Here is a 27,394-nt window from a genome sequence, read left to right on the forward strand (position 1 = left end):
AAGCCGACACTCAAAACAGCACCTTCATTACTTTCACTTGGCAACAATAAACGTCGCAGTTCAAGTGGAGTGCTTGCTGCGGAAACACAATCCAAACAAAAAACACATGCTGCCAGTAATTGTGCAGTCACTGTGTAATCATAGTGTATTAATTGTGTATTCGGTAACATTTTTTTCCTCAAGCTTCCAAGTCCAGAATACGAGCTGACACGACAGCCGCTAACGCACAGATAAAGCAATTTGGGAGAAGCTAACAGGCTCCACACCTGCCCGCACTCGGTGCGTGTTTCTTGACAAACAACACATCTAAAGCGACACGAGATTGGAAACTATAGCCAGTGGAGAAACAAATAGCACTCACGAGATAACTACCTCATCTACGCTTGAAACCAGAAACTCACATACACAAGATTTAAAAAAAAAAAAAAGTCTGACATGAAATCCTGTTTGAGGTCAATTAGGATTACCTAAATCTCGTTGCTCAATGCCAGAAGAATGAGGAAGATTTTTTTTTTCAGACACTTTGCCATTACTTTCTTCAAAGTCAAAACTGGGCGGAGGTCACTCACATAGGCCAATCCCAACACAGTTTTTGGAACAATATCCATTTTCTGATCCGCTTATCCTCACAAGGAGTGCGGTTTAGAACAATATATTTCCCCCAAAAGTATCATGGGAAACGAGATCATTGATGCTTTAGGCTGCTCCTATTATGATCTTAAATCAAGCAAATCCTTTTTTTAAGAGCAAATAACTTCATTGTCAAGAATACTGATCGCTGACATTGAAATGTTGAACAATAAAAAATATGAGTTGAACAGAATCTGGCTATCCTCGAGCAAATAAGAGATAAATTTGGTCATTCCAATTAGAACAGGGAAAAGTCAATCTGCTTTCATGTCAGAAAGCGAGTGCATGCATCTATCTTCTTCTATATATATATATTGCGCGTCGTCCCGCACGCGGTCTGTCCTTCCGTCTGTCCCTTTTCAAAACGTACCTACTTCAGCGCGCCGCCACTGCGCCGCTCAGGCAGTGGCTCACTACGATCGCGCGGGCATCTTAGCGAAAAAATGTTGTCTACCCACAAGCATTGCAATAAAATTGTTAGTTATTTAGTAGAGCTAAACATCTCTTTATTTTCGCGATAAGCAATGAAGATGAACAAAAAAGTTGAACCAAGCAACAACACTTTTGTGGGCCGAAGGCCCACCTTACCAGCGCAGGAACTAGCTGATGAGCCGCCCGGAGGGCGGCGAACCAGCTAGTCTTCTTATATTGTGAAAACGTGTGCTGTCAACTGTACATTTGTACCTTTAAATCAACTAATCTGAGCAATTGGTCCAAAAGTCCTTAAATGTGTTTTTAAAAAAAACACTCATGTTGCCTTCAGGAACAGTCGGAAACCACAGATATCATCTGACAACTCTACCATAAGTCCGAAAAGTTTCTGTTGGTCTGTCTTGTGTTGCGTTCAATGACAGTTGAAAATTCATCTGGGTATTGATCCTAATCCTGTTTGGCGTTGCCTTCAGGGACAGTTTTCAGATTACAGTTTTCTACATGCAACTGAGTGAGTGCTCCGAAGGCCCTGATGTGTTCAGTTCAATCGTCGATACACCACAAAAGTTTCTGGTCTGGTGCTATGTAACCTTGTGTTTTGGGGGTTGGGGGGATATATAAATAAAGAACATGTACTGTATATATATATAAAGTCTCTCACAAATAGGTTAAATGATGCTTGGTTAACCCTGTCAACCGACACGCAAAACAAACATCACCTCCCTGGCGGAGGTGAACGCTTCATTTGTGTTGTTTTCTTGAAATCCCCGACGGCACCCGTGTTCGAGTGAGAGCAGCCATTACACCTGCGCAGTAAAGCAAAGCAAAGAGCGGGAGCAGCTCTTATGTGAGCTGCCCCGACGGGAGGTCCGACCCCGCCCCCAGGCACACACGGGCGGCAAAGCAGGCCGCCTGCTCTCACGCCCCACCTCACTTACACCGACATCTTGAAAGACTGGAAAAGAACATGCGCGCGCGCGCACACACACACACACACTCCACATCAGCAGACACTGCAACCAGCACAAGCTAAAATATGAATGGCTGTCTGGCTGACACACACACAAGTACTTGGCGTTTAAGAAAAGTAATTAGAGACGCTAACGTCAGAGAGCAAAAAAAGGACACCTTATGTAAGAGAAGACATTTAAAAGGTTAAGTCAGGCTATCTGCAGCTTTTAAGAAGGCACAGTGAACACTTGAACCACTCACCTTCCATAAATGGGGTCACAAGGAGGTTCAATGCAATGTTTTTTGGGGGGCCAGGGGGGAGATAGTTGAAGAAATGGTGCAGTAAAATTTGCGTAATATGCTTTGTGTTTTGAGTTGAAAGAAGTACGGGTTGAACTGCCTTCTTTTTAAGTGAGATAAAATTGCTTGTGGATTGTCGATTTCTTAGCTTTCTAAAAGTAAAAAAATAAAAAATTCTGAATTTACAAGCACATCAATTTCCATCAGCTGCTTCAGACTGAGGTCAAAATGAAAAATATGTCCTGTGAATCTAAACCAAATTCACGCCCGTGTGTAGAAAATGGCCAAAATCTGATGTAAGGTCAAAAACAGAGTTCCGACATTCACACAGAGAAAAAAAAGTCCCATGGTTCCATTTTGAGGTGTAAAAGAGTGACACTGCATGTTTTTTTACAAACAACATCTATAAATATATATATAGAATCCTTTATTTTTCCCCCCCAAGTCTTCACAACATATACACAAAAGCAAACTTCCCGCAATGCACTTGGCCTTGGCGGAATGAGCTCACAGGAGCGTGGCAGCGGCGATGGTGGTGATGATGGACAGGCCAATCACGGTGTAGCCGCTGCGGTACACCTCGGGAATTTTGAAGCCTTTGCCGAGATCCCAACACTTGCATTTTGGGGGAAGGAAGGGGGGTGGTAGAGAAAAGAGAAAGAGGTGATGGGGAGGGAAGAGGGGAGGGGGAAAAAAGGAGACAGCTGAGCATGGAAATAACGACAACACAGTAGAACCCCTCAAAGTACAACAAACATTTCCGGAAAGATAAAAGATGTGCAGTTGAAGTCACATGATACTTTTTCTTTTGTCTTTTTTCGCCTCAACACCACCAAACAGTGCACATAGCGAGAAGAAAATCATAAAAGAAGAAAGATAGCAAGTGACATTGAGTCTTTTATGGGTCTTCCAATGAACACGACTGGTAAGAAGGGCTTCTCAACTACTGGATTTGCATCCACGTAGAAAACATTTGAGCCAAGGTAGGTGCTACCAAGCAACAAATATCAGCCAGAGAGTTCGACAGCTCATTTCAGAAGTTACATTATTGAGGATCCTGTTCACAAACATGTTCTGACAAAAGGGACATTTTTTTGCCCCAATGAGGAAGCATTTATTTTTACATGAGCTGGAAATAAAGAACTGGATTTTTTTTTTATTTTTGTGGAAGTGGATGCAAATGAATTCTGGGGAAAAGGAATAGAAACCCCCACGCTGTGATTTTTTTATTTCATTGTGATTTGCTTTTTTTTAGCATTGGGGTATTTTTAAATTTAATTCAGAAATTGAATTTTTGAAATAAGTTCTTAGATACTATTTTAAAGCCAGATCATCCACAGCATGGTTCATGAGCTTTAAAAAAAAATTGTTTTGTCTTTACATCCAGTGGTTCACTTCTTTTAACACCAAAATGACAAAAGTTTGAAAACTGAGAGCCATCGCCTTCTGATTTACACATTTGCCACAAGACGTTGTCTTTCATTTCCGCCAAATTATTGCCTGTTGACACCGTTCATGCTTTTCACGGCAGCTATTTGTTGTATTTTCACAAGATTTCTGATGAAAGAAAATGTTTTTTTTTAAATCAACCACATTCCGTTTAAACTTGGAGGTTCCACTGTAGATTTGATAAAAACTTTAAATATGATATGGATACGAAAAATACGAAAATTGAAATACAAAAAACAAACTGCCAAAAACAAATGAGGCTTTATTCGCCTTGTACGAGCACTCTGTTGCTTTGAAAGATAGCGGACCATTTTAGCAATAACAAAAACACTCGCAGCCCCATTCAAGCTTCGGGTGCGTCAGAAGAGCACAAGCGCAATTTATCAAAGTGTCTGCCTTTTTCTCTATTCAAGAGATACACGAGTGTATGGAGAGATATACACGAGTGTATGGAAAATGGCGGAGCTCGGCGATGCATTAATTTGAAATTCGAGAAACTGTTTACCGCTTATGGAGGCACGTCAGATAATAGCTGCAGTGGAAATCAAAACAAGACCATTTGTGCTTTGAATCTCGATCTCTTTGGGATCGTGTAGCTGATGAAGTCACCACTCAGAATGGATTAAAAATAAAATACTAATCATAAAGGTGGAAGGTGCTAAACAACCCTTTTTACGTGCTAGGTTTTTATGTGTGCAACAAATAATGAGAACAAGATCATTGACGCCATTAGTGTGATCTGAAACCAATACAACTCAATTCAGATTTTCAAATAGGCTATAATAAATCAACCACACATGGTTGCACAAGTGTGCACACCCTCTTATAACTTCAGAGTGAAATAAACACGTTCAAACTCATGTTAAATGGGAGTGACCACATGCCCGCAACCATTTTAACATTAAAAAATAATTCAGCATTTCCAGTCGGCTTTTCCCGTGTTTTGTTTTTTCAATTATAGTAGAAGCCTGAAGGTTATCGAACGCCAACTGTTAAATGGAACTCTTCACAATTCCCCAGTACCAGCAGAAAAAAAACATCAATGCAGTATTATCTTATAATTAAGGTTTTTCATTTTAACAAATTTGCTGAAATTATTTAAGCTGTTTGTGACTTTGTCATGATGGAGCATTATGGGTAGGATTTAAAGGAGGATTAATGAAATAAATCCAGTTTGCAATATATCTAACATAATAAACGAATAAAGGGAATAAGTAATGGCTTGCTAAATCCCATAATTGATTTTTTTTAGTAAATACCCTATAATTTAGAAACATTACGTTTTTTTTAATGTGGTCCAAAAGAAAAAAACAAAAAAAAGGTCTCTATTTCTTACCAAATGGCGTATCCCATTGAAGGTGTGGTAGGACACAGGGAAGGCGATCCCCACCTTGGCCAGGCCGATGAGGAAGGGGCCGACGGAGAGCGAGTGAATGAGATCCAGGTAGTGCGGGTAACTACCGGGCAGAAGCAGAGCGGCAGCGGCGAAGGCGGAAATGGCTGTGAGGACGAATTAGACAGACGCTTTATTGATCCCGATACAATCAAGTGGTGTATGAACAAGTCATTGAGGAGGAAAACGAGCCACAGATCAATACATGTCACCCTGTGACATTGTGCTTCGCAAGAAGATCGACGTGTGAAAACTATCGTGCTCGTGTCCATATTTGAAAATGTTTTTCTTTTCTTTTCTGTTGTGTAGAGGCATGTTGGGGATAATGCACTGGAAAGAAAACTAAAGCGTATCATGCATCATAATGGACTGAAGTCATGCATTGAAGGGAAGATTAGGTCCACATAATTAGTGTATTAAAGCCCTACTTTTTCAGGACAAAGGTATTGTTTTCAGGTTTAAATAATATGTTATCATGAGGTAATAGCCATATTTTTGAGGGGACAATCATTTCTTTTTTTGTCGAAAGGTTTGATTTATAACACTTATGGGGGTGGTAAAACATTTATTTTGCATGTATTGGGGATTTAAGCATTCATTTAAATACAAACATGATCTTGTGATTGAATTAGTATTCTTTAAATGTAATTACAAATTTAAAGTTGGGAAAAATGTGCCCAATTACGATTATGTTTTTTTAGAAACAGATGCTTCGTTTTAAATTAGTCTTATTCAAAGAAAAAATAAGATTACAGTTAGGTTATTGGAGAGAAGCGAGATGAGGCTGAAGGCATGTTACATTACAAGACAAGACTTTTTATTCAGTTTTTTTTTTTAAAGATTTGTCTTTTTTTATGATAAGATTATAAGGATATGAGGAAAGAGTAGTGTTTTGTTAACTCATTCAGGACCAGCCAATTCTAGACCAAGTCTGATAAGACGTTTAAAAACGTCCTTGGGAGTGAATGAGTTAATCAATATTAAACTTCTGGAATTAAATCATACTTTTAAAGTATTTATTTGAAGGGTAAGGTTCAAGAGTACCATATATGGATGATATTAAAATCGAATTTAGAGAGAGATGAAAAAAAACAACCTCGCGAGGTAAAAAAAATTACGATCTCAGTCCATATCTCACGAACCTCACTAGGTGCGCATAAAGCTTTTTTTTTTGCCAGGGTTCCTAAAAGGTGGCAAAACACATCAAACTTTGAATATATTAAAAAAATTCCTTGCGACAAAAAAATAAATAAAAGGTGATGATTAAAACTGTTGGCAAACATTTTCGTAACCTTTTACATCTTACAACGAACGCTTACCAAAAAAATAATAAATAAATCAATAAATCAACATGCGCTACCCTCACAAATCTTGGCCGCTCAGTTGGATTTGGCCTTTACTGCGAACTTTCTGTTCCTGAGATTGACTTTTTTTTTGTGGTATTTGAAAGGAAAAGGAAAATGCATCACAAAATCAATAGCTGTGACTTGATGACGTCAACGTTGTTGACAAAGCAGATGTCTTCAAACGCTTTCATCAAAGACTGTTTTGTGTGTTTGCGCTGCGATGGCCAGGCGAGCGCTCGCCGGGTGAATTTGTCTCTCCAATTGGCAGATGAGTTCGGTGACCTTTTTAAAAATCCATCAGCATGCAAATCAAAAGGAATCCAGCTTGGGCGGAGAGCCGATGGTGCTTCGGCTGCTGCGCGACTACAGGCTGTATTAGTCGGTGACTCGGTTTCGCAAGCAAACATATCCAAGACATTTTATTTTGAGCACACTTGCTGTAGTGATCAATGGCCAAGAACGTGTTGCTCCAGGGTTTTTTTTTTTTGGGGGGGGGGGGGTCAATCGAGTGGTAGTTTTGACATCACTTAAGCAAGCATGTGAGAACAGAATGGAAAAAATATATAAAAATAGGATGCGCTACCTCCACTGAGGCCTACTCCGGTTCCCCGGTGTGTGATGGACATCATCATGGGGATGGACCATCTGGAATAAAACCATAAAAAAACCATGAATAACACTACAATGGTAAAAGTAATCTGTTAGATAGTAGCAATTTCTGACTTATTCCATCAAAAATGTGAAAAATACACATCGGTCATGAAATGATTACATATGCGCACATTGTAGTCTCATTATGTGTGCCAATTTCATAAATAATGTCACATGTTGAATAACTAATGCACAGTCTCATTATTTAGTGAATAAATCTTGACAATGCGTAGTGCATATGACATACTTGTAAATGGTAATGTGAGGTGACATGGGTCGGTTCAATGTCGTATTTTTGGCCCAAAACTTGTTCATCTCCTCCTTGGCGGTGGTTCCCATTGGGGCAGCACTGAAGTCAGAACAGATTTTTAAGACATGTCTACAATTTATTAAATGTCACATTAATTTGCTCATGAGTTATACGTACTGCTTGACGTAGAGGACACCGCAATGCGACCTGGAGACACACAACCCCTGACGGGCCAACGTCCTGCAGACATAGTGTTACGACAACACTTGAAAACGGTGGCTTGGAATCAAAAGGGCACACTTCCTCTGCCTTTTGGGATATGGCTTCTTGAAACTCTTTGCAGAGTGTATTTTGTGATAGGCATGGCTATTCGATTTCATGTTCACAGGTGAAACTGGTTTTGAGTCGAGAAGGACTCCAAGAAATGGGCGACATGAACCTAATTGAGGACTGACTTCCTGTATCTTTTGGGGTATTAAGATTAAGAAAACCTTTATTAGTCTCGCAATGGAGAAATTCCAGATTCACAGCAGCAAAGTTATGAAAGGAAGAAGTAGAACAACAAAAAAAGGCTTCTAAAGATTTTTCTCAGGGTCGAATCAAGGATTTTCATTAAAATGCACTTTACATTTGGAGACATCTGCAAGTGCCCAGTACAGGCAACAGTAAACAGAACAGCAATAAAATCAAACATAAGAGGAACAAATCACTAAATCCATTGTGTGTGGTCTGACTTTGTGGACACCCTAAAAGTTTCCACTTCATTTCATGATTCCTTCCATGTTCATACTCATTCTTTTAGCCATCATTTCAGACCAACCTCATTTCCTTTATTAGTTCTTCTTACCATGTATCACCCTTAATTCCTTCTTTTTATACATCCTTGCTTTCTAAGTATTAATAGACCCTTCCCATCTTTGTTCTTTTCTTCCTTGATAGTTCCTTTTCATCCAAACCTGAGAAGGTATCACCAACACCGGTCCTCAAGGATCACTACCCTGCATGTTTTAGATGCATCCCTCCTCAAACACACCAGCTTCAAAAGATCAGCTCATCACCAAGCTCAACAGGAGCCTAGTAACAATCGTGATCATTTAAATCGGGTGTGTAGGAGAGAAACATCGAAACATGCAGATTAGTGGCACTCGAGGACCTGTGCTTCTTTTCCTTCATACCACCCTTGCCTCTCTTCATACGTTTCCTTCCTTCCTACTTCCCATCCAGCTTTTTCTTTAGTATGTCATTGTTTCCTTCCATCCTGCATTCATTTTCATAGATCCTTATTTATGCTTCAATCATCCATTCTCCCCTCTTTCATACAGTACGTGTATAACTCCATCTTTCCTCCCTTCATTTTTATTCCCACCCATTTTAGATGCTTCCCCCTTCTTTCCATACTATGCTTGTTGCCTTCCATCATTCTAAACCTCCTTCACTCTCTATGTAAGTGGAATTATTTAAAAGCGGTAGCCTACCTTTGACCCACCCTCTGCCATACATACATGTACAAAATGACTTCGATCAGCTTATTGCTACTGACGCCCTTGTATTGGTTTTGGGGTGTTTTTATTAAAGGTGAATGATGTCAAATTGTCCGTCTTGGCAGCTGAGGCTAGCTCGGTGCGAGTTCACTCAAGGACGAACCCCCCGAAATAAAGAAAAACGTAACGTGACAACAATAAATCTAAATAGTGAAATTCGAAAGCATAAAACAACCAACAAATTAAAACAAAAACCCTTGTGTGTACTTCTACAAGCGACAATCTGCACTTTGGTCAAGTGCTAACGTTAGTCAGCTAGCTGTACGTCGCGGTTATTTCTCCCCTGTATAAGTACTCCGAACGCGTAAGAAGGTTTCTACTCCAATACAACCAAAGTGTGCTGCTGCTATGTCTCTTCGTCTTTTTAATACGGTCATAAATCCACAAGAACTATTCAATGAGTCAGAAAATTGTGAAATGCAAACATACTGACCTTAGTAGCAGCGCCATGTTTGAAGTACGCACAACGGAAGTGACGTATAGTGTGGATGTGGCGTACTTATTACGATTGTCTTTGTGGCAGCGTCAGTTTTTCAGCCTCTATTTTTGTTTTGCAGAACAAAACGGGAACGGAGCAATAATAATCATAATCAAATATTTTTTTAATTCTGTAATATGGATCAACTGGGTATGAAACAAAGTTAAATAAAATAAGTACATTACACAATACAAAAATGTTTACATTCTACAATACAAAGGTATAAAAACAATGGTAATGCATTTTTACAGTCGAACTAAGTTATGATTTTAAGGTTAAATGACAATATGTATAACTTTAAGGCTGCTTATCAAAATAGTAAACAAACCGTATCATTACAATACCTCTTAAGATACCTTTTCTTAAAAGAATTTCCCTCAGAACTTTTAAAAGAAAACTTAAGATACAACTTCATTCCCAAGTATCAAAATCATTTTTCTCTTCAGTGTAGCCCAATGGTGTTGTTTTGAACATTCCATTCCTTTCATTTGTTGTCATGAAGTAATGAAACAAATATGTTGGGAGGGGAGGAAAGATGTTGGGGAGAATGATGGAGGAAAGGAAGAAGGGAAGGAAAAGAGGGAAGCAAGGATGGTGGTTGTGAGAAAAGCAGTCGGAACAGTGGAATGCAGAACAGAAGGGATGAGTTTGTATGGAAGAAAGAAAGGAAAGGAGGAAGGCAGGAAAGGGGATGTATGAATTAAATGAGAATGGGAGGATGAAGGGTGAGGGAAAAGAGCAAACAAGGATGGTTTGAAACGAAACACCTAATTGAGGATGAAGAGGTGAAGGAATGAAGTAAATGGGACGTATGAAAGGAAGTAAAGGAAGGCAGGAGGATCAAGGAAAAAGGGATATAGGAAGGTAGGATGGATTGAAGGAAACAACAAATTGAATGTGTGTATAGTCTGACCCAAGTTATGTGTAATTTGTTTGATTTGGCCACCTGTTCCCAGCCAAACCGAAAATGATACATTGATACAACCCAACCCAGCGCAGCCAAGACATTGTGAATTCCCATTTTTTGTACAAACATCATCAAAATCCAATATTCCCATTATTACCATCTGATCCTTTCAGGCTAATCATATTTGTCATCTGAGCCATGCAAATATTGTTTGACATACAAACACTCACTCACTCGCGCACGCACACTCTTCAGCTTTGAATCTGACGTCTAGTGAATGTTAATAGTACGTCTCCTGCTCCACCCAGCCTGCAAGACAAGAAACAGAGGAGGCGGCAGAGGCGTCAAAACAAAAGCAAAAAAAAAAAGAAAAAAAACTCATATCCTCTTTGGTATTCACTAACGGCGCTTTTTTTGTTTCTGCAAATGAATCGGCTCGTAACTCTCCAGACGCGCCGTTCAGCCGTCCGTGACACGCGCATTAACAGAGAAGATTAACTGTCACCATCAATTGTTATTGTGACCTGTGCCGTCATCGGCCTCGCAAATTTTGATCCATTGTCGACCGTCTTCGTAACTCTTCATCAGGCGCCGCGTAATTTCCTCTTGTTTTTTTTCCTCTCCTCGTGATGTTGACAAGCGTAATCTGTTTCCAGCGGTGGGGCTGGATTAGTACGTAAACACGGCCAGCGGGCAAACGTCGGTTAAATTATTGCAGGATTTTCTTTTTTTTTTGTCCACAACAACAATCAGATGGCATCAAGGCCGCGAGCGAAGATCAACGCTTGGTTTGGTTCGTCTTGTGGAGCTGAGATAACGTAGTTTTGTGCCTTGTGGCGAGTCATCTAATTCGAAAGCCCCAAATGAGTTTAAATGGCCTCTTTTACCAAAATGAAAGACTTCCTGCGTCTTTTGCAGCATGATTTCTCTTTTGTGCCTCTAAATTTCAGGTTGCTAAAAGGAAATGGCCACCCACAGAATCACCCATCTGGCTGGTATGCGTAGTTCGAATTTGTTAGGAATCAGACAAAATCTCCAGCAGTCCTTGATGGAACCTTAGAAATTGACTCTAAAGAGTCCATATCAAACCAAAATGGAAGAATTCCAGCGTCTTTTTAATCATGGCTTCTTGGAACCTATTTGGGGTTCTTCTCATGACAAATATGCCTGCCGATTTTTATTTAACAGAAGTGAACTGGATTTGGATGGTAAATTTAAAAAATAAAATAAAAATTCTGAGCCAATTTTGGCTATAGGTTTTCACCATGAGGAACACGGTGTCAAAGTTTCCTCAGCGTGGTGGTAGTGAGCTTACTACAAGAGGCGTTCGGGGCTTAAATTTAGAAACAATTTAGATTTTTTTTTAAATTTTCACAACAGTCAAGTTGTAACAACACAATAAAAATAATTGCCATTTGACAACGACAAAGCGTCCTTCAAAGACTGACAATAACCGCTTTGATTCGTTTTGAATTGAGCGCAGTTAACTATGACTCAAAGATGACTCGTAGACGATTATAAGTGGCGCGGGTTGCAAGCAATTTTTTTTATTTGCGGTCTAAAAAGTACTTGTCAGCATCAGCTGGCTCACCCTTTATTTTTTATACCGATTCAAATTGTATAATTTGCATTTCTTTTCCCCTTGCAACTTGGATAGCCGGGACTTTCTCTTTGTATTGATATTGCCTCGAATATTGTCACTTGAGAGTTATTACGAAGCACATATTTTATTCATGAGAAGACCCTCGGCCGGCCAGGAACGCATGTGTCCAAGTACTGAATAATTCTCCCAACATGCCATGCCGTGGCTGCCGCAGCATTTGTGCTCATTACTATTCGTCTCACACTTTTGATTCCAGACAAAACGTCACGTGACGTGTTAGCATGGGAATTTCAATTTGATCAAATTCTCGCACAAATGAAGTCCGCGTTGGAACCGCGAGGAGTTATCCTCTTGTGTTCTGTGCCGAGTCCAACTTTGCCGCCATGCTCGCCACCACGCAATGACGAAAACGCTCTGTGTTTGCAATTTAGCCTTACCCATAGTTCTACTGCACGTAACACCAATTAGGTCTCAATCGGAGGAAATAATTCAAGAAGTTTGTAACGAATACCTGCTAATGGCCAAAATGTCATTCTGAAATCGGCACATTTAACCAAAATGGCAGGGTTTCTTCATATGCAGTCTTTAAACTTAACTGTCATACTTCACCCACATATAATTATGGAAAATATTTTTCACAATTTTGCATCATCACTGTGTCTAGTATACAAGGTTTTAATCAATCAATCAATTAATCAATCAATCTAATTGTATGGGACTTTTCATGCATGAGTGTGTAACTCAAAGTGCTTCACATTGTTAAAAATCCCCCCCACAGACCCCACCAAATCAAAATGGCAGACCTCCTGTCCCTAACGAATGCTATCTTAAAACTTTTTTTGCAGGTGAAGTAATGATTGAAAAAAATCACCAGGGAGAGTTTGTATTTGACGGACCCCTAGAAATAGCCAAAATGAGGCTCTTCGGGAATGGAGGTTTGAAAATCGTTTTTGTGGGTCCTGTCATGATGGATATTGCTAGAAAATTTGAAGGTCCTCCAAAAAAACGACAGCTTCAAACCAAAATGTTATCTTTTAAGTGAGTTTTCAGGCTTGGATTAATCAGACTGTGTCCCTACTCCTAATAGACATGCCTACCAAATTTCACGTCGCGATGTGAAAGTGCTTTCGGGGGCTGAAAAATCAACAACAAAAAACGAAGAAATTTCAAATAGGCCTTGTGATTGCTTGCTAATATCTCTTGATACGCCACTATGTTTATTTTCCGAGACGATTCTGATCAAAATCACAAGGGTGACCCGGGACAAGAGACGCTGTGAAGTCGCTCTCACGGGAAAATTGCCACTCGCGGCTCTCGACACGCGAGTCCAAAGCAATTTACTCTTCTGCTGGTTTATGAACAAGACAAAGAGGTCGGGAACGCGTTTAATCTCGCTCTCTCACTAATAACCGCACTTACCTCCGGGGTTCCTCCGCAGAATTAATTTACGAATTTCATCGTAGACAAAGATCAGAAGACTGTATGGGAAGGCGCAGAACCACCAGCCGATCCTGGGGAAGAGGATCACGAGGAAGACGACTTCATTTAAAGTCAACAATGATGGGATAATGGAGGTTAAAGGCAAAATCCCGGTTGGGTGGATGGATGTTCAAACGGGTAGCCTACGTGAGCGGGTACATGCGCAGGGCCATGTCCATTCCGGGGCAGTAGGAGAGGATTACGGCCAGGGCCGTCTCAACGAACAGGCCTAAGATCAGGATCTTGTTCCTGTGGACGTATAATCACAACACAACATCAGTGAATCCATCCTAATCCAACAAGACTGCAGGTCTCCGCCAAGGCTTTAACTTTGATCAAAAACAAGAACTTCCATTTCAATTTTTTTTTTTTGCAACATGCCGACTGGGGTACGGAACCTTCCAGTTCTTGTAAAATGGCTGACTTCCTGGTCAAAGGTCCTTGAGACTTTTGACTCATCCACCCAATTTCCTGTCGATCTGTGAAACTGGCTTCAGGGGCAGATTTTTTTTCACAGTATGATATGGCCTTTAACCATAACCAAATTGGCCTAACCTCCTATTCAATTTCAAAATATCGGTCCTTGAGATCTTTTTTTTCCCCGTTACAACAAATTTCCCACTGGTGTGGCAAAGAGCAAATTCACTCAACTCAACCTTATAGAGCAGTTAAAAAAAGAAATCACCGCTGCATACAAAGTGGAGTGTCCACTTCGATCATCGAAACTAATGTTGTCCAACTATAAATGAACTTCAATCTTAGCATGACCTCACTTCACTCACTTCATGCCCTGCTGGAAGAGCGAGTTCCTTCTGGTCTTGCAGATGATGAGGTCAGCCCACTGCACCACCACAATGCTGATGAAGAAGCCCGTGTGGCACGTGAACTCCATAATCTTTCTCTGCTCGTACGTCTGCAGGATGCCCGAGAACACCGTGAATGCTTTTAAATCATGTGTGTGTGTGTGTGTGTGTGTGTGTGTGTGTGTGGTCCTCACCCACTGCTGCCCGTAAAAGTCCTCCAAGTCATTGATCATGCAGTCGTCCCAGTTGATGCGGATGCCAAGCAGCGTCACCGGCAGGAAGCCATTCTCAGCCAAGATGACAAAGTAGGTAAAAAAGCCGCCCAGGGTCTGAATCATACCTGACGAAACACAAAAAGATGTAACGGCAGTTGTTCATGTGGTAAAACACAGCAAAAAAAAAAAAAACATGTGTTTGAGCGCATATGCATAAGCCTATGTGCGTGTATGCGCATATGTGCGGTAACGGGTCAATCGCAGAAGGTTGGGGTTGCCTAAAGAGTAAGAAAATTCTGGGCACCCCTGTGCTTCTGTGTTAGATGCATTCAATAGTGCAGTGCAGTGGTGCAGAGTTAGATTCCGACTCGGGCCCTCCTCCTGTGTTGAGTTTTATCTTCTCCCCGTGCCTACGTGGGTTTTCTCCGGGTACTTCTCACATTCCAAAAACATGCACCGAAGGTTAATGGGATACTCTAAATTGTCCCTGAGGTGTGAGTGGGGGTGTGAATGGTTGTGTGCCTTGTGAATGACTGGTAACCACTTCGGGTTTCCCCCGCCAAGTGCCCAATGATGGTTGGTGTAGGCTCCAGCATGCCCGCAACCCTCGTGAGGATAAGCGGATTAGAAAATGGATGGATTTTATACATATCATATATCTCGATGTTTTTAAAATACAGTATCTTCTAAAATGAGCAAAACTATACATGATGTGATCACAAGATCAATCAATGTAGTTGTCTACTACTGTGTACTACAAGCACAAAACATCCACACTGAACATTTTTGTCCACGTAAAAGCAAAACGTTAGCGTCTGGATTTTTCAGGTGCGGCCAACGAAGTAAACCAGTTCACGGCTCGTCAGCCTAATCAAAGTGCGCACTGATGCATTTTCATGTCATTATTTGGCAGATGCTCTTAACCAAAGTGATTTGAGGGGGGAAACCGCCGGCGCTGGCATCAGCCAGTGAGTGACTGAGCACTAAATACAAAGTCTGCGCATAAAAAAAAAATAAATAAATAAAAAAAAAAAGTTATCCAGGCATCAAGATGATGAAAAGCAGGGAAATAATTGAAATGAACAGAATATAATCAACTAATTCCACTTAACCCATTAAAATCTTCCCAAAGTGTTGAAAATGGAATGCGGTGCAACAGAGTGAATGGAGTATTTCCTGAGCCATGGATGAAACATTTTAGCCATTGTGTACTTTTGCGGATTCCATTCACAAATCACATGAAGTAATTGTATTTGTTAGATCCTCATTCTCATCTGAATACAATATATATAGTCTAGTGGTGGTTTCATTCACAACTACCTATATGAGCCACATGTGTTCTTTGAATGCAGTGCTCTCGACCATTTTTACTGCCCCTTTGAACTTGTTGACAATTCATCGTATGCACTTTTTGGTTGCATTTACCACGGCATAGTTGCCCATTACGTATTTATCAATGCGATGTTGCTGTAAGCGCCGCTGACTATTCTTGCTGCCGCTTTATTTATTCAGATCTTATCCCGAGGTTCACTGCACTCTTGCTGGTTTCATTCACAACTGCATGCGTGCCTCTCGGAATTATATATTGGATCCATTTATAGTTGCACGCAATGCTACTGACTATTTTCACTGCCTTTTTGTTCATATGCACATCTTCATACATTATTGCTGCTTTCATATTACAATTGTGTGGTATCCACTGCGTCATGTAGCGTCATCCCATTTAATGTTTCTGACCATCCCCCCACCCTATGAAGGCTTTTTTCCCTCTCCTATTGGGCATCCATCACCGAATATTTTAAATGATCACAGATCTTGGGACAGCACAAAAAAAAGCCAATAAACACTTTTAATTTCAAGCCGGGCTAATGTGATGGACATGTTTTTTTTAAGAGCCTACTGGAGAGTCCACTCAAGGCGGCCCGGTTATTAATCTTCAGTGATTTTACGTCAGACTTTAACTGCTGGAAGAGGCGGCGCGACGTCGTTTGCCTAGCGTCACTCGAGATTGGCGACAAACCGTACGCCATCCAGTGGCACCCTCTCATCTTTTGACCCATTTAAAAAAAAAAAAGCCTGTGAAATGTTGCCAGCCTTTGATTGTAGCGCTCATCCCTCGCCATCTACTGTGCATCAAGCCAGTGGAGAGATAAAAGGCAGCGTTGGAGAGGAAAGGGAGGCTGCAGCCGACCAGTGTACGCGTGACCAAGATTAAGTGGGATACGGTCACATTGGCCACACTCAATTTGCTGTAAATGTCAACAGAGAAGATCACCCTTTTGATTGTTCGGAATTTTATTGATGGTGTGGCATTGATCCATGCCCATGTGGACGTCAGATGATGACGTTTTCCATATATCAGAAGGCTTCTGTTTGTTTTTTACACATTTTATGTGAGCGCAACACTCCAAAGTAGGGCTCAGCCATTTTGAAAAATAATGGAATTGTGATGGCCCCCAATATTAACACCGATTTAAAACACAATTTTCTTTTTCTACTTCCTCTTCCCATGTATTTTCAACCTGAGCAATAAATTCATCTGTACCATAAACTATCAGATTTGTTATACATAAATATTTGTTTTTCTAGGTTTGTGAAAAACTCAATTTTTTCGGCGATGTATTTCAAATTAAAAAATAAACACATCAGAATATATTGTTCGGTCTCTGCGCAATACTTTGTTGTTGTAGCAAATACAGCCTCATATCTTTTGGACTATAAAGTGGATCATGGGACTACCGTTTTAGCTTCTCCCAGCTGGCCGCTAGCTTACCAAATGGTTAGCCGCCACATGGCCTTCGTGAAATGTTCTTTTCGACTTTGTGGAAAAAAACAACAACATTTGAATGTTGATATTCTGTGACTTGTGTATGTGAGTTGAGGCATTTTCACACTGCACTTAGCAACGCACTGTTGAGGAACCCATTCATCGTGGGTGCGCTACGAGGCCTCAAGGATAAAACACTTTTGTCGAAAAAGTACAAAGTAGCGCTGAAATTATTGTGGCTACGCTATGATGGTCATTGATTGACAGCCGCCATTCGTACGCACCGATCTGTCCGTAGGCCATGCTCATGAGTCGCTCATTGACCAGCTTGTCCGTTTTGGGGTTTCTGGGCTGCCGTTTCATAATGTCGCTCTCTGCTGTCTCGTAGGCCAATGAGATGGCAGGAACCTGGAGAGAGAAAAGTGGAAAAGGCTTTTTAGGCATTATTACTACTACAGTACTACTACTAGTCGTGGTACTACTGTAATTGTTCCATTTCATTAGGACATGTACAATTTTCATTAAAAGTATTGAAAAAATGGTTTATCAGTTTATTTAAATACAATGAAATCACATAATTTAATTTGATTAATTAGTTCATTCACTGCAAATATTAAAATAAAACAGTACAATAGATAATGTACGTGTGCATTTGACATTTTTGGATTCGTATGATTTAATTGGTTCATTTACTGTTTTGTATATAAAACTATTTTCATCAAATAAATTACTTTCAAAAAACATTAAAACAAAAAATTCAAGAATTTATATACTTTTTCTTCATTATCTACAGGTAAAATGAAAAAAATGCATAGGTATTTAGCATTGGATCATTACTGTAAATAATCAAATTGAAAACGTATCAGAAAAATAAAATTACAAATACATTTAATATTTTAATGTTAACTGTAATTGAATTATGAAAACATAATTGGAAAATGAAAAAAATAGTATTGATCATATTTAAAAAAAGTGAGATTAAAAATAATTTTAGGACTATTGTTTTTAATGAATGACTAATGTTTCCAATAATTGTGTTTAAAAGGGATGAAAATGAGGGCTCCAAATGATTAAGCAATTCAAACCCCATAAAAAAAAACATTTACAGATGATTTTATTGCATATTTGTGCGCTTTTTTCCCCCTCAAATTGGAGTGCGGGCCAGACTAGGCACTTTGATGAGCATCTTGCCAGAGGAAGCTAAAAATAACATCCGAGGGTGTTGCTTGTCACTGGCGACGGCTTGGTCGGACCGTCGCAGCCCCGCAGAGTTGAACAGAAAGATGTTGACAAACTGCTAACACCCTGGCAGATGTGCCAAGTTGTTCTTTTTGCAGCTGACATGTTCTCACCCATACATAGGAGCAGCCACGAAAGTTGGAATCCAAACGGAGACAAGCATCGCCTCTTTTACATGAAAAGCCCACCATGTACTTTTCGACCAAAATATTGGAATTGTTACAGTTCGAATTCGACCAATATTTCCCAGGTAAATACATACGCCTTTGAAATCCTTCAAAATATATGATTTTGGAATGTGGGAGGAAACCGGACTACCCGGAGAAAACCCACGCAGGCACGGGGAGAACATGGTTGACGCACTAACCACTCAACCACCAGGCCGATAACCAATATTCCAAAATATTGCTGTCGAAATTTTGAATAATACAAATTCCAGCACTTAATCTTGTTTAAATGCCTATAAGAGTTTATGAAAATTAACAGCTTTTCAGGCTTGCAACTTTTTTTTTAGACAATAACCTCATTTAAAAAAAAAAAAATGCAGCAAAATCCCTAGCCCAGCAGCATGTCTTATTATTCCAAATGTAGATAGCGAAAGAAACAAAAAAAAACAAACAACAACCGCACTGAGCAATGAAATTCTATTAGAGCCAAAATATCCCAGCATGAATTTGATCATTTGGGGTAGGCGCTGAGAAAGAACGCCGAGGCCCATATGTGTCAAAATGTGATCAGCCTCGATAATCAGCCATTCCCTAACAAACACTAAAGGAGCAACTCAGTTTTGTGTTTTCCACCCCAATTTACCTGTCACTTATTAATTTATTTAAATCGAGATATCACCATGATTAGGTACATACAGTACAGTACCGCCAATTGAACCTCTCTCCACTAATGTCTGTGATGTTGCTTCTCTGAACACTCCTCACCCCCCCTTCCGAAAAAATAAATAAAACTCAAGCACCATCTGTTCACCAAAAATACTTTTCGCAACATGAATACAGTCACACAGACTCACTGATTCGTAGATTTTAATTACCCCCGTGAGCTATTCTGAAGCATCCTCAGGTCCATCCATACAAAGTTATTCTTTTTTTTTTCTTAGCATTGTCTGACGTTATCATTCACTAAAAATAATGAAAACAATCATAGTAATCTATGCTGACTGGCTGATATTTTTCTCCATTAAACGGCGTCTCAAAGTGAAGAGGTGGCGCTCATATACTTGTCCGGTAAGACGTGACTCGCCAAATATAACATGTTCGCTTCGCTTCTTGTAATTCGTGGTAGATCTTCCGCGCCTGCAATTCTTCAAAGCTGACGTCCAGCTGTTTCACACCGCCAGCAGTTCTCGCCGAGACATGCCAACGTCTTACTTTGAAGGCGAGCTGTTTATTTTTATATTTTTATGTTCCCGTTTTCTTTTTAATGCAAAACACAATTTAGCTGCTTTTCAAACTTCACTCCTGTCAGAACGGGACTTTGATCTGGAGACAGCCGAACAAATATTGATCAACAAGAACAAAATGTCCTGCTGCGAGAAACCTACAAGGTCATCTTTGACAAGCAATCGTTTGATTACATGACAGCTGAGTTACTACTAGTAGTTTCTGGCGTTTCAAAGTCATGAATTAAGATAAAATAACACAATAATGCTGCCTCTGAATTATAACAACAGGGGAATTAAAAGTAGGATTCTTAAATTGACTACATCTATGGCCAACGACAACAAGGCCACAACTAAATAATTATGTTAATAGGCCAATTTTACTTTGACATTTGGGTGGGTTCGAGACAGATTGGTTGTTGACGAAATGGATGGATTTTTGTAGCTTTATAGATTAAATCAATTTAACTAATACCGGTAGATCCAAGACAGGTCCCAAGTAGATCCGAGGAGTGTCGAGGAGATAAAAAAAAAAATATGTACATGTTAGTAATATACAGTATTTTTTTGTGTTAATGTACGCTGTACCCTGATCATCCTATCAGTCTCCTTTTCACAAAAAAATATTTAAAAAATAAAGGAGGTAATTCTTGAACTTACGGTGACGTGTGATTACGTCACCGGAAGTTGTTAGCGCTCAGCAGTCTGCAATTGCAGCTTGTGATCAGAGCTGTTGCGCTCTCTTTTATCATAATTCTCATTCAGAGTTTGTTTCATGTACAATTCACCAAGGGCACGGGCAAAAAATAGGAATCTAGGAGGGCCCAGGGAAGCACTTTAAAACAGTACGTGTGAGCTACGATAGTTAACAGGCAGCAAAAGTGCATCGCATGCCTCAGTTTCAGGCCGTTTCTCATCATGGCCTGCGTGTGTGTGTGCGCGTGTGTGTGTGTGTGTGTGTCGGTAAGGGTAGATCACGGGAGGTTAGTTGATTGAAAAGTAGATCTTCGGTCCAAAAATTTTGGGCACCCCTGATCTAGACAAATCTTTTTTTTTTTTACTATTACTGCTATGCAGTTGACGGTCAGACCGATGTCACACTGAGCAAAAAGTATGCTCTCTCAACAAGAACATTTTGGCCTGCGTGGAGAAAATCAATGCCTGGATGGCAATGAACTTATTCAATTTCACTTAAAAGAAGACTGAAGTTAATGTTTGGAAGTTTTGTGTTTGGTCTCAGTAACATCCCTTATAAACATTTGATTGGGGCCTTATCCAAAGCCAACAGTCTCCAACTTGGGTTTTAACTTGGACTCTGTTTTTAAATTTAACCAGCAAATTCTCTTGCTGTTGCTGAATCAAGCTTTGTTCCATATTGGGCAGTTGGCTAAGGTAAAGCCTCTCCTTTCTCAACAGCACTAAGAAAAAGCAATCCATGTTGTTGTTACATCTCGGCTGGATGACTGTAATGCACTTTATTTTGGAGTCAGCCAGTCCTCTCTCAACCCTCTTGGTTGGTCCAAAATGCTGCTGCTCGCCTCCTAAGTGGAGCTCGTAAGAGGGAGCACAGAACTAACCCATAAAGGTAAGCTGAGAAAAAAAAATGATCGCAAACCTCATTGTGTCCAGTGGAATGATTCCCTGCTGTCCTTCCACATTGATAATGCTTTCCAAAAAGTTGTTCAAGATCTGTCTCGAGTCCGGCTTATTCCCCCCGTCTTGCTTCTCTGTCATTCACCAAAGCTACACATTCAGAAATCTGAGTCAACTGAAATCTATGAAGGTGATTGACAAATTTCCTTTAGCACACTTATCTCCTGCTCCAACTAAAACACGGAATAAGTAACTTGTCAACATCACACTCGAAAAATCAACTAGTCTGTACAACCCTAGCCGTTAGCGCGATGCAGGCATTTAATGGTAAATCTAGCGTGACAGCGCAGGTTCATGGGATTCAATGGGCCTGCACTGAAGCAATGCTAACTGTTGTCTCATTGGAATATGAACACCCTGAAGGTTTAAAAAAAAAAGTTGCCTTGTCAGCGGGACAGATGAGTAGCAAGCTCTGCACGACCCCCATTAGTGAAAACAGAAACCAAGTGAGCTTGACACTCAGCTTTCACATTTAAAACACGTCATTCATCCTCCATTGTGCTTCCCCTGTCACTTTGTGTCAACGTCACCAGAGACCGTCGGCAGCAGCACCCCACGTGTTTGCTGGTCGTAAGCCGTCACCAGCAAACAAGAGACACAGGAAGGAGTGAATCAGAGACAAGTCACCCCCATTCATTAAACTGCATTTGATTCTGCCTTGGAGATGTCGAACTTTTTCATTCAAAAGAGTATTTCACGTTTGACAGATTACACTTAGATAAATTACCTTGTGTTTTTGCTCGATATGTCTGGATTGTACTGTCGATTAAATTCATCAAGTCGGCATGAATTAGTTTGAGTCTAAACTGGACTGACTGTTCTTGGCTCTCTTTTCGGTGACAATTTTTCATTCGGTAGGTGGCCATTTGTCATATGTCTTCCAACAAATTGATCACCTTTAAAGTGCATCTAATCTGGTGATAAATTGTGTTTTACGGGTCTAAAATACCATGCTCTGAAATTCACTCAGTCGTGCTTCCTTGAAAATGTAAAAAAAGTTAGCCAACAACTCTGTGTTTTGCATAACAGGAACACCCCCCGCACCCCCAAATAAAAAAATATATGACTCACGCCAAGAATCAAATGGAGTTTTTGGGTTGAAGCGGCTATTTTGCATTCAGTCACAACTCTTCGAAAGGTCAAAGAACATACCCTTGGACGCTGCTTTCTCCAATCGACGTGCATCATAACAGAACAGACAAAAAAAAAGTCTCAAGGACCCATACCAGGAGCTGAACAGGAAGTTGGCCATGATGGTTTGAACTAGCTATTTTGGGCAAATTCCAGGGCTAGTACTTAGACGCACTGCTACGATGGAATTCGCCCAAATATGCTCCAAATGGAAGCAAGTCAAATTGTGATATTTGTCTTGATTAATCTAGACCAGGGGTGCCCCAAACATTTAGGACTGAAGATCTACCTTTCAATCAACCAACCTCCCGCGATCGACCCGTGACCGCACATGCGCGCATGCAATGATGAGCAACAGCCACAACGGCCCATAAAATGAATAAAACTGAAAAATAAAGACAAGAGTTCTTGAAAAATCACTGCCTACCTTAGTGGGAGACCTGACGCGGAGTCTTGCGACGCACTTTTGCAGCCCGTTAACTATCATAGCTCACGCATACAGTTTTAAAATGCTTCTCTCGGCCCTCCAGATTGCCATTATTTGCGAGTGCAATCGTTGAATTGTACACAAAACGAACTTTGACTGATGATGATAATAATAATAAAAAGAATAATAAAAACGATATTGCAACAGCTGTGATCGCAAGCTGCAATTGCAGACTCCTGAGCGTCAACAACTTCCGGTGAAGCAGCTCACCCGCCACTGTAAGTTAAAGGTGACCTGCTTCATTTTATTTTTTTTAATACTTTTTGTGAAAGCGAGACATTGGATGATTAGGGTGTAGTGTGCATCAACACAAAAATATATATTACTAACATGCACAGAGACAAACACTCCTCCCGATTGTCTTGGGACTAGTCCGCGAGCTACCCGTCAATCGTGATCGACGTAATGGCCACCCCTGATAGAGACTGATGCTTGGTTTTAATCATTTTAATGTAATTACAGTATTTTAGATGATTTTATGATGAGTTTTGAAATTTCAATGACAGTGAGACCTGGAGGGGCGTGATTGGGAGGAACGGCCCCCCCGATCAGAACTCGAGTGGTGTTTTGTTATTGGACTTCTGTGCTCGTCACGGACTGTCCATAACGAACACCTTGTTCAAGCATAAGGGTGTCCACGTGTGCACTTGGCACCAGGACACCCTAGGCCGTAGTTCGATGATCGACCTTGTGGTCGTGTCATCGGATTTGCGGCCGCATGTTCTGGACACTCGGGTGAAGAGAGGGGCGGAGCTGTCAACTGATCACCACCTGGTGGTGAGTAGGCTCCGATGGTGGGGGAAGATGCCGGTCCGTCCTGGCAGACCCAAACGTATTGTGAGGGTTTGTTGGGAGCGTCTGGCGGAATCCCCTGTCAGAAGGAGTTTCAACTCCCACCTCCGACAGAGCTTTTCCCATGTTCCGGGGAAGACGGGGGACATTGAGTCCGAGTGGACCATGTTCCGTGCCTCTATTGTTGAGGCGGCCAATCTGAGTTGTGGCCGTAAGGTGGTTGGTGCCTGTCGTGGCGGCAACCCTCGTACTCGCTGGTGGACACCAGCAGTAAGGGATGCCGTCAAGCTGAAGAAGGAGTCCTATCGAGCCTTTATGGCCTGTGGGACCCCAGAGGCAGCTGACGGGTACCGACTGGCCAAGCGGAACGCAGCTTCGGTGGTCGCCGAGGCAAAAACCCGAGCATGGGAAGAGTTCGGTGAGGCCATGGAAGCCGACTTCCGGACGGCTTCGAGGAAATTCTGGTCCACCATCCGACGTCTCAGGAAGGGGAAGCAGTGCACCACGAACACTGTGTACAGTGGGGATGGGACGCTGCTGACTTCGACTCGGGACGTTGTGAACCGGTGGGCAGAGTACTTCGAAGACCTCCTCAACTCCACCAACATGCCTTCCTTGGAGGAAGCAGAGCCTGGGGACTCTGAGGTGGGCTCTCCTATCTCTGTGGTTGAAGTCACCGATGTGGTTAAAAAGCTCCTCGGTGGCAAGGCCCCAGGGGTGGATGAGATCCGCCCAGAGTTCCTCAAGGTTCTGGATGTTGTGGGGCTGTCCTGGTTGACACGCCTCTGCAACATCGCGTGGTCAACGGGGAGAGTGCCTCTGGATTGGCAGACCGGGGTGGTAGTCCCTCTTTTTAAAAAGGGGGACCGGAGGGTGTGTTCCAACTACAGAGGGATCACACTCCTCAGCCTCCCTGGTAAGGTCTATTCAGGGGTGCTGGAGAGGAGGGTCCGTCAGGAAGTCGAGCCTCAGATTGAGGAGGAGCAGTGTGGTTTTCGTCCCGGCCGTGGAACAGTGGACCAGCTCTACACCCTTAGCAGGGTTCTCGAGGGTATGTGGGAATTCGCCCAACCAGTCTACATGTGTTTTGTGGACTTGGAGAAGGCGTTTGACCGTGTCCCTCGGGGAGTTCTGTGGGGGGTGCTTCGTGGGTATGGAGTACCGAACCCCCTGATACGGGCTGTTCGGTCACTATACCACCGATGTCAGAGTTTGGTCCGCATTGCCGGCAGTAAGTCGGAATCGTTTCCAGTGAGGGTAGGACTCCGCCAAGGCTGCCCTTTGTCACCGATTCTGTTCATAACCTTCATGGACAGAATCTCTAGGCGCAGCCGAAGCGTTGAGGGGGTCCGTTTTGGTGGCCTCAGTATTGCATCCCTGCTTTTTGCAGATGATGTGGTGCTGTTGGCTCCTTCAAACAGGGCTCTCCAACTCTCACTGGAGCGTTTCGCAGCCGAGTGTGAAGCGGTTGGGATGAAAATCAGCACCTCCAAATCTGAAACCATGGTCCTCAGTCGGAAAAGGGTGGAGTGCCCCCTCCAGGTCGGGGGGGAGATCTTGCCCCAAGTGGAGGAGTTTAAGTATCTTGGGGTCTTGTTCACGAGTGAGGGCAGGAGGGAGCGAGAGATCGACAGGCGGATCGGTGCAGCGTCTGCTGTGATGCGGACGTTGTATCGGTCTGTCGTGGTGAAGAAGGAGCTGAGCCAAAGGGCGAAGCTCTCAATTTACCGGTCGATCTACGTTCCAACCCTCATCTATGGTCACGAGCTATGGGTCGTGACCGAAAGAACGAGATCCCGGATACAAGCGGCCGAAATGAGTTTTCTCCGCAGGGTGTCCGGGCTCTCCCTTAGAGATAAGGTGAGAAGCTCGGTCATCCGGGAGGGGCTCGGAGTCGAGCCGCTTCTCCTCCACATCGAGAGGAGCCAGATGAGGTGGCTTGGGCATCTGATTCGGATGCCTCCTGAACGCCTCCCTGGTGAGGTGTTCCGGGCATGTCCCACCGGGAGGAGACCCAGAGGAAGACCCAGGACACGCTGGAGAGACTATGTCACCCAGCTGGCCTGGGAACGCCTCGGAATCCCCCGGGGAGAGCTGGAAGAAGTAGCTAGGGAGAGGGAAGTCTGGGCTTCCCTGCTAAAGCTATTGCCCCCGCGACCCGGCCCCGGATAAGCGGTAGAAGATGGATGGATGGATGGATGGTTTTGAAATTTCGAAATACGTGTCTCCCTCTGTACTGCTTTTCATGTTTAATGGAAAGCACTTTGAATTGTTGTGCACATTAAGCGTGTTATACAAATAAGCTGGGGCGTGGCGCCTAAGTTTGGTGATGGTTTTGAGGATTCGCCATGAAAAAGTGTGAGGTCCTGTTCTCCACTGCTTGCACACTTCATTATTATTCTGATGATATTCCCGCCACTCACTATGTCCGTGCCCAAGTCGATGCAGAGGATGGTGACCGTTCCCAGCGGAAGGGGAACGTCAGCCAGGATACAGAACAGGAAGGGCGAGATCTCTGGGATGTTGCTGGTCAGCGTGTACGCGATGGACTTCTTCAGGTTGTCGAAGATGAGCCGCCCTGCAGCGATAAAGACATCAGTGTGGGATAACAACCCTTGCAATAACGTCTGGATTTTCTTTTTCCCAGTGATACTCGAAGTAAATTGAAAAAGCACAGCGTCTGTCTCCAGATTGGGTGACTTTATTAGCCGGAGCCACCGCCACTTTAGATTAAACGCCAGTCTCCTGTGGAAAGGCTCAGCCCCCTTCTCCTTTCAAAAGCTCTTTATATTGTTGTTTGCATAAATTCCCCTCTGTGTGCGAGTCCTGATCATAAATATGCAAGCTCTGTGCTCATGCAACACATCCCTGCACCATCTGGGATCTTTTTTTTTTTAATACACTGGAGAAGCGTTTCGCTATTGTGACTTTCGGAAAACCTCTGTGTTAACTCACTCGGTCGGCATGTTTTCATGCACAGTTTTAGAAGCTAAAACTGCAACGTTTACAACCCACACAAAATTTAATGTTGATTAGTCAAACTGGTGTCAAAGGCTACACCCACATTCTATGGTGTAGGCTAAAATACTTTGCATTTTACCATCGCCCAGCTGTCTAGTGCAAGGGTCAAACTTTTTGAAAACGAGAGCTACGTCTTAGCTACTGATTAATGCGAAGGGCCAAGGAACAGTTTGATGCACACTTGTGAAATAACTTTGCTCAAATTACCATGAATGAGATGTTATGCATAATTTTTACATTCATCTGTGTGAAGATGCTGATCATTTTATGACTTCTCACAGTAATTGCCAATAATCATTTAACAGATAAATATCAATGTGCAACATGAGTTGCAAAAATCTCGACAACCGTTTACATTTTAAAACCATCATGTCCCATCACTGCTGAGCAATTTTTAGACCAGGCCGGGAGGCGACTCATGTGGTCATCACCTGGTCTTGTCTGTCCGTTTCACTCGTGGGCACAATTACCCAAGTTCGCTGGGAG

The 27,394-nt window shown here is 42.0% G+C and overlaps 2 protein-coding genes across 2 annotated transcripts in view; both read right to left on the bottom strand.

Moving 5' to 3' along the window:
• Nucleotides 1-2,725: 2,725 nt before the first annotated feature.
• Nucleotides 2,726-9,522, bottom strand: sdhc (succinate dehydrogenase complex, subunit C, integral membrane protein). Its single transcript, XM_052087466.1, has 6 exons — nucleotides 9,377-9,522; nucleotides 7,580-7,642; nucleotides 7,400-7,501; nucleotides 7,085-7,146; nucleotides 5,099-5,262; nucleotides 2,726-2,928 (listed from the first exon to the last, which is right to left on the bottom strand). Exons 1-6 carry the CDS (start codon nucleotides 9,391-9,393, stop codon nucleotides 2,821-2,823), a joined length of 516 nt encoding a protein of 171 aa, XP_051943426.1. The 5' UTR covers nucleotides 9,394-9,522; the 3' UTR covers nucleotides 2,726-2,820.
• Nucleotides 9,523-9,787: 265 nt separating this feature from the next.
• The window catches only part of atp1a2a (ATPase Na+/K+ transporting subunit alpha 2a), a 43,079-nt gene continuing 25,472 nt past the window's right edge, over nucleotides 9,788-27,394 (bottom strand). The window contains exons 18-24 of the mRNA XM_052087362.1: nucleotides 26,311-26,465; nucleotides 17,480-17,603; nucleotides 14,408-14,553; nucleotides 14,193-14,323; nucleotides 13,558-13,659; nucleotides 13,351-13,442; nucleotides 9,788-10,637 (exon numbers count right to left, since the gene is read on the bottom strand). Of these exons, the coding sequence (XP_051943322.1) occupies nucleotides 10,609-10,637; nucleotides 13,351-13,442; nucleotides 13,558-13,659; nucleotides 14,193-14,323; nucleotides 14,408-14,553; nucleotides 17,480-17,603; nucleotides 26,311-26,465 (779 nt within the window). The 3' untranslated portion in view covers nucleotides 9,788-10,608. The remainder of the gene's footprint in view (nucleotides 10,638-13,350; nucleotides 13,443-13,557; nucleotides 13,660-14,192; nucleotides 14,324-14,407; nucleotides 14,554-17,479; nucleotides 17,604-26,310; nucleotides 26,466-27,394) is intronic.

Source organism: Hippocampus zosterae, chromosome 15 (assembly GCF_025434085.1).
Source record: "Hippocampus zosterae strain Florida chromosome 15, ASM2543408v3, whole genome shotgun sequence".
NCBI classification, from domain to species: domain Eukaryota; kingdom Metazoa; phylum Chordata; class Actinopteri; order Syngnathiformes; family Syngnathidae; genus Hippocampus; species Hippocampus zosterae.

What these genes read in the sequence shown, in the direction of transcription:
- sdhc (XM_052087466.1), bottom strand. An exon ending in CGGAGTAGGCCTCAGTGGAG is followed by an intron (nt 5,263 to 7,084) that starts GTAGCGCATCCT and finishes TCGTCCTCACAG; the next exon opens with CCATTTCCGCCTTCGCCGCT. An exon ending in TCAATGGGATACGCCATTTG is followed by an intron (nt 2,929 to 5,098) that starts GTAAGAAATAGA and finishes CCAAAATGCAAG; the next exon opens with TGTTGGGATCTCGGCAAAGG.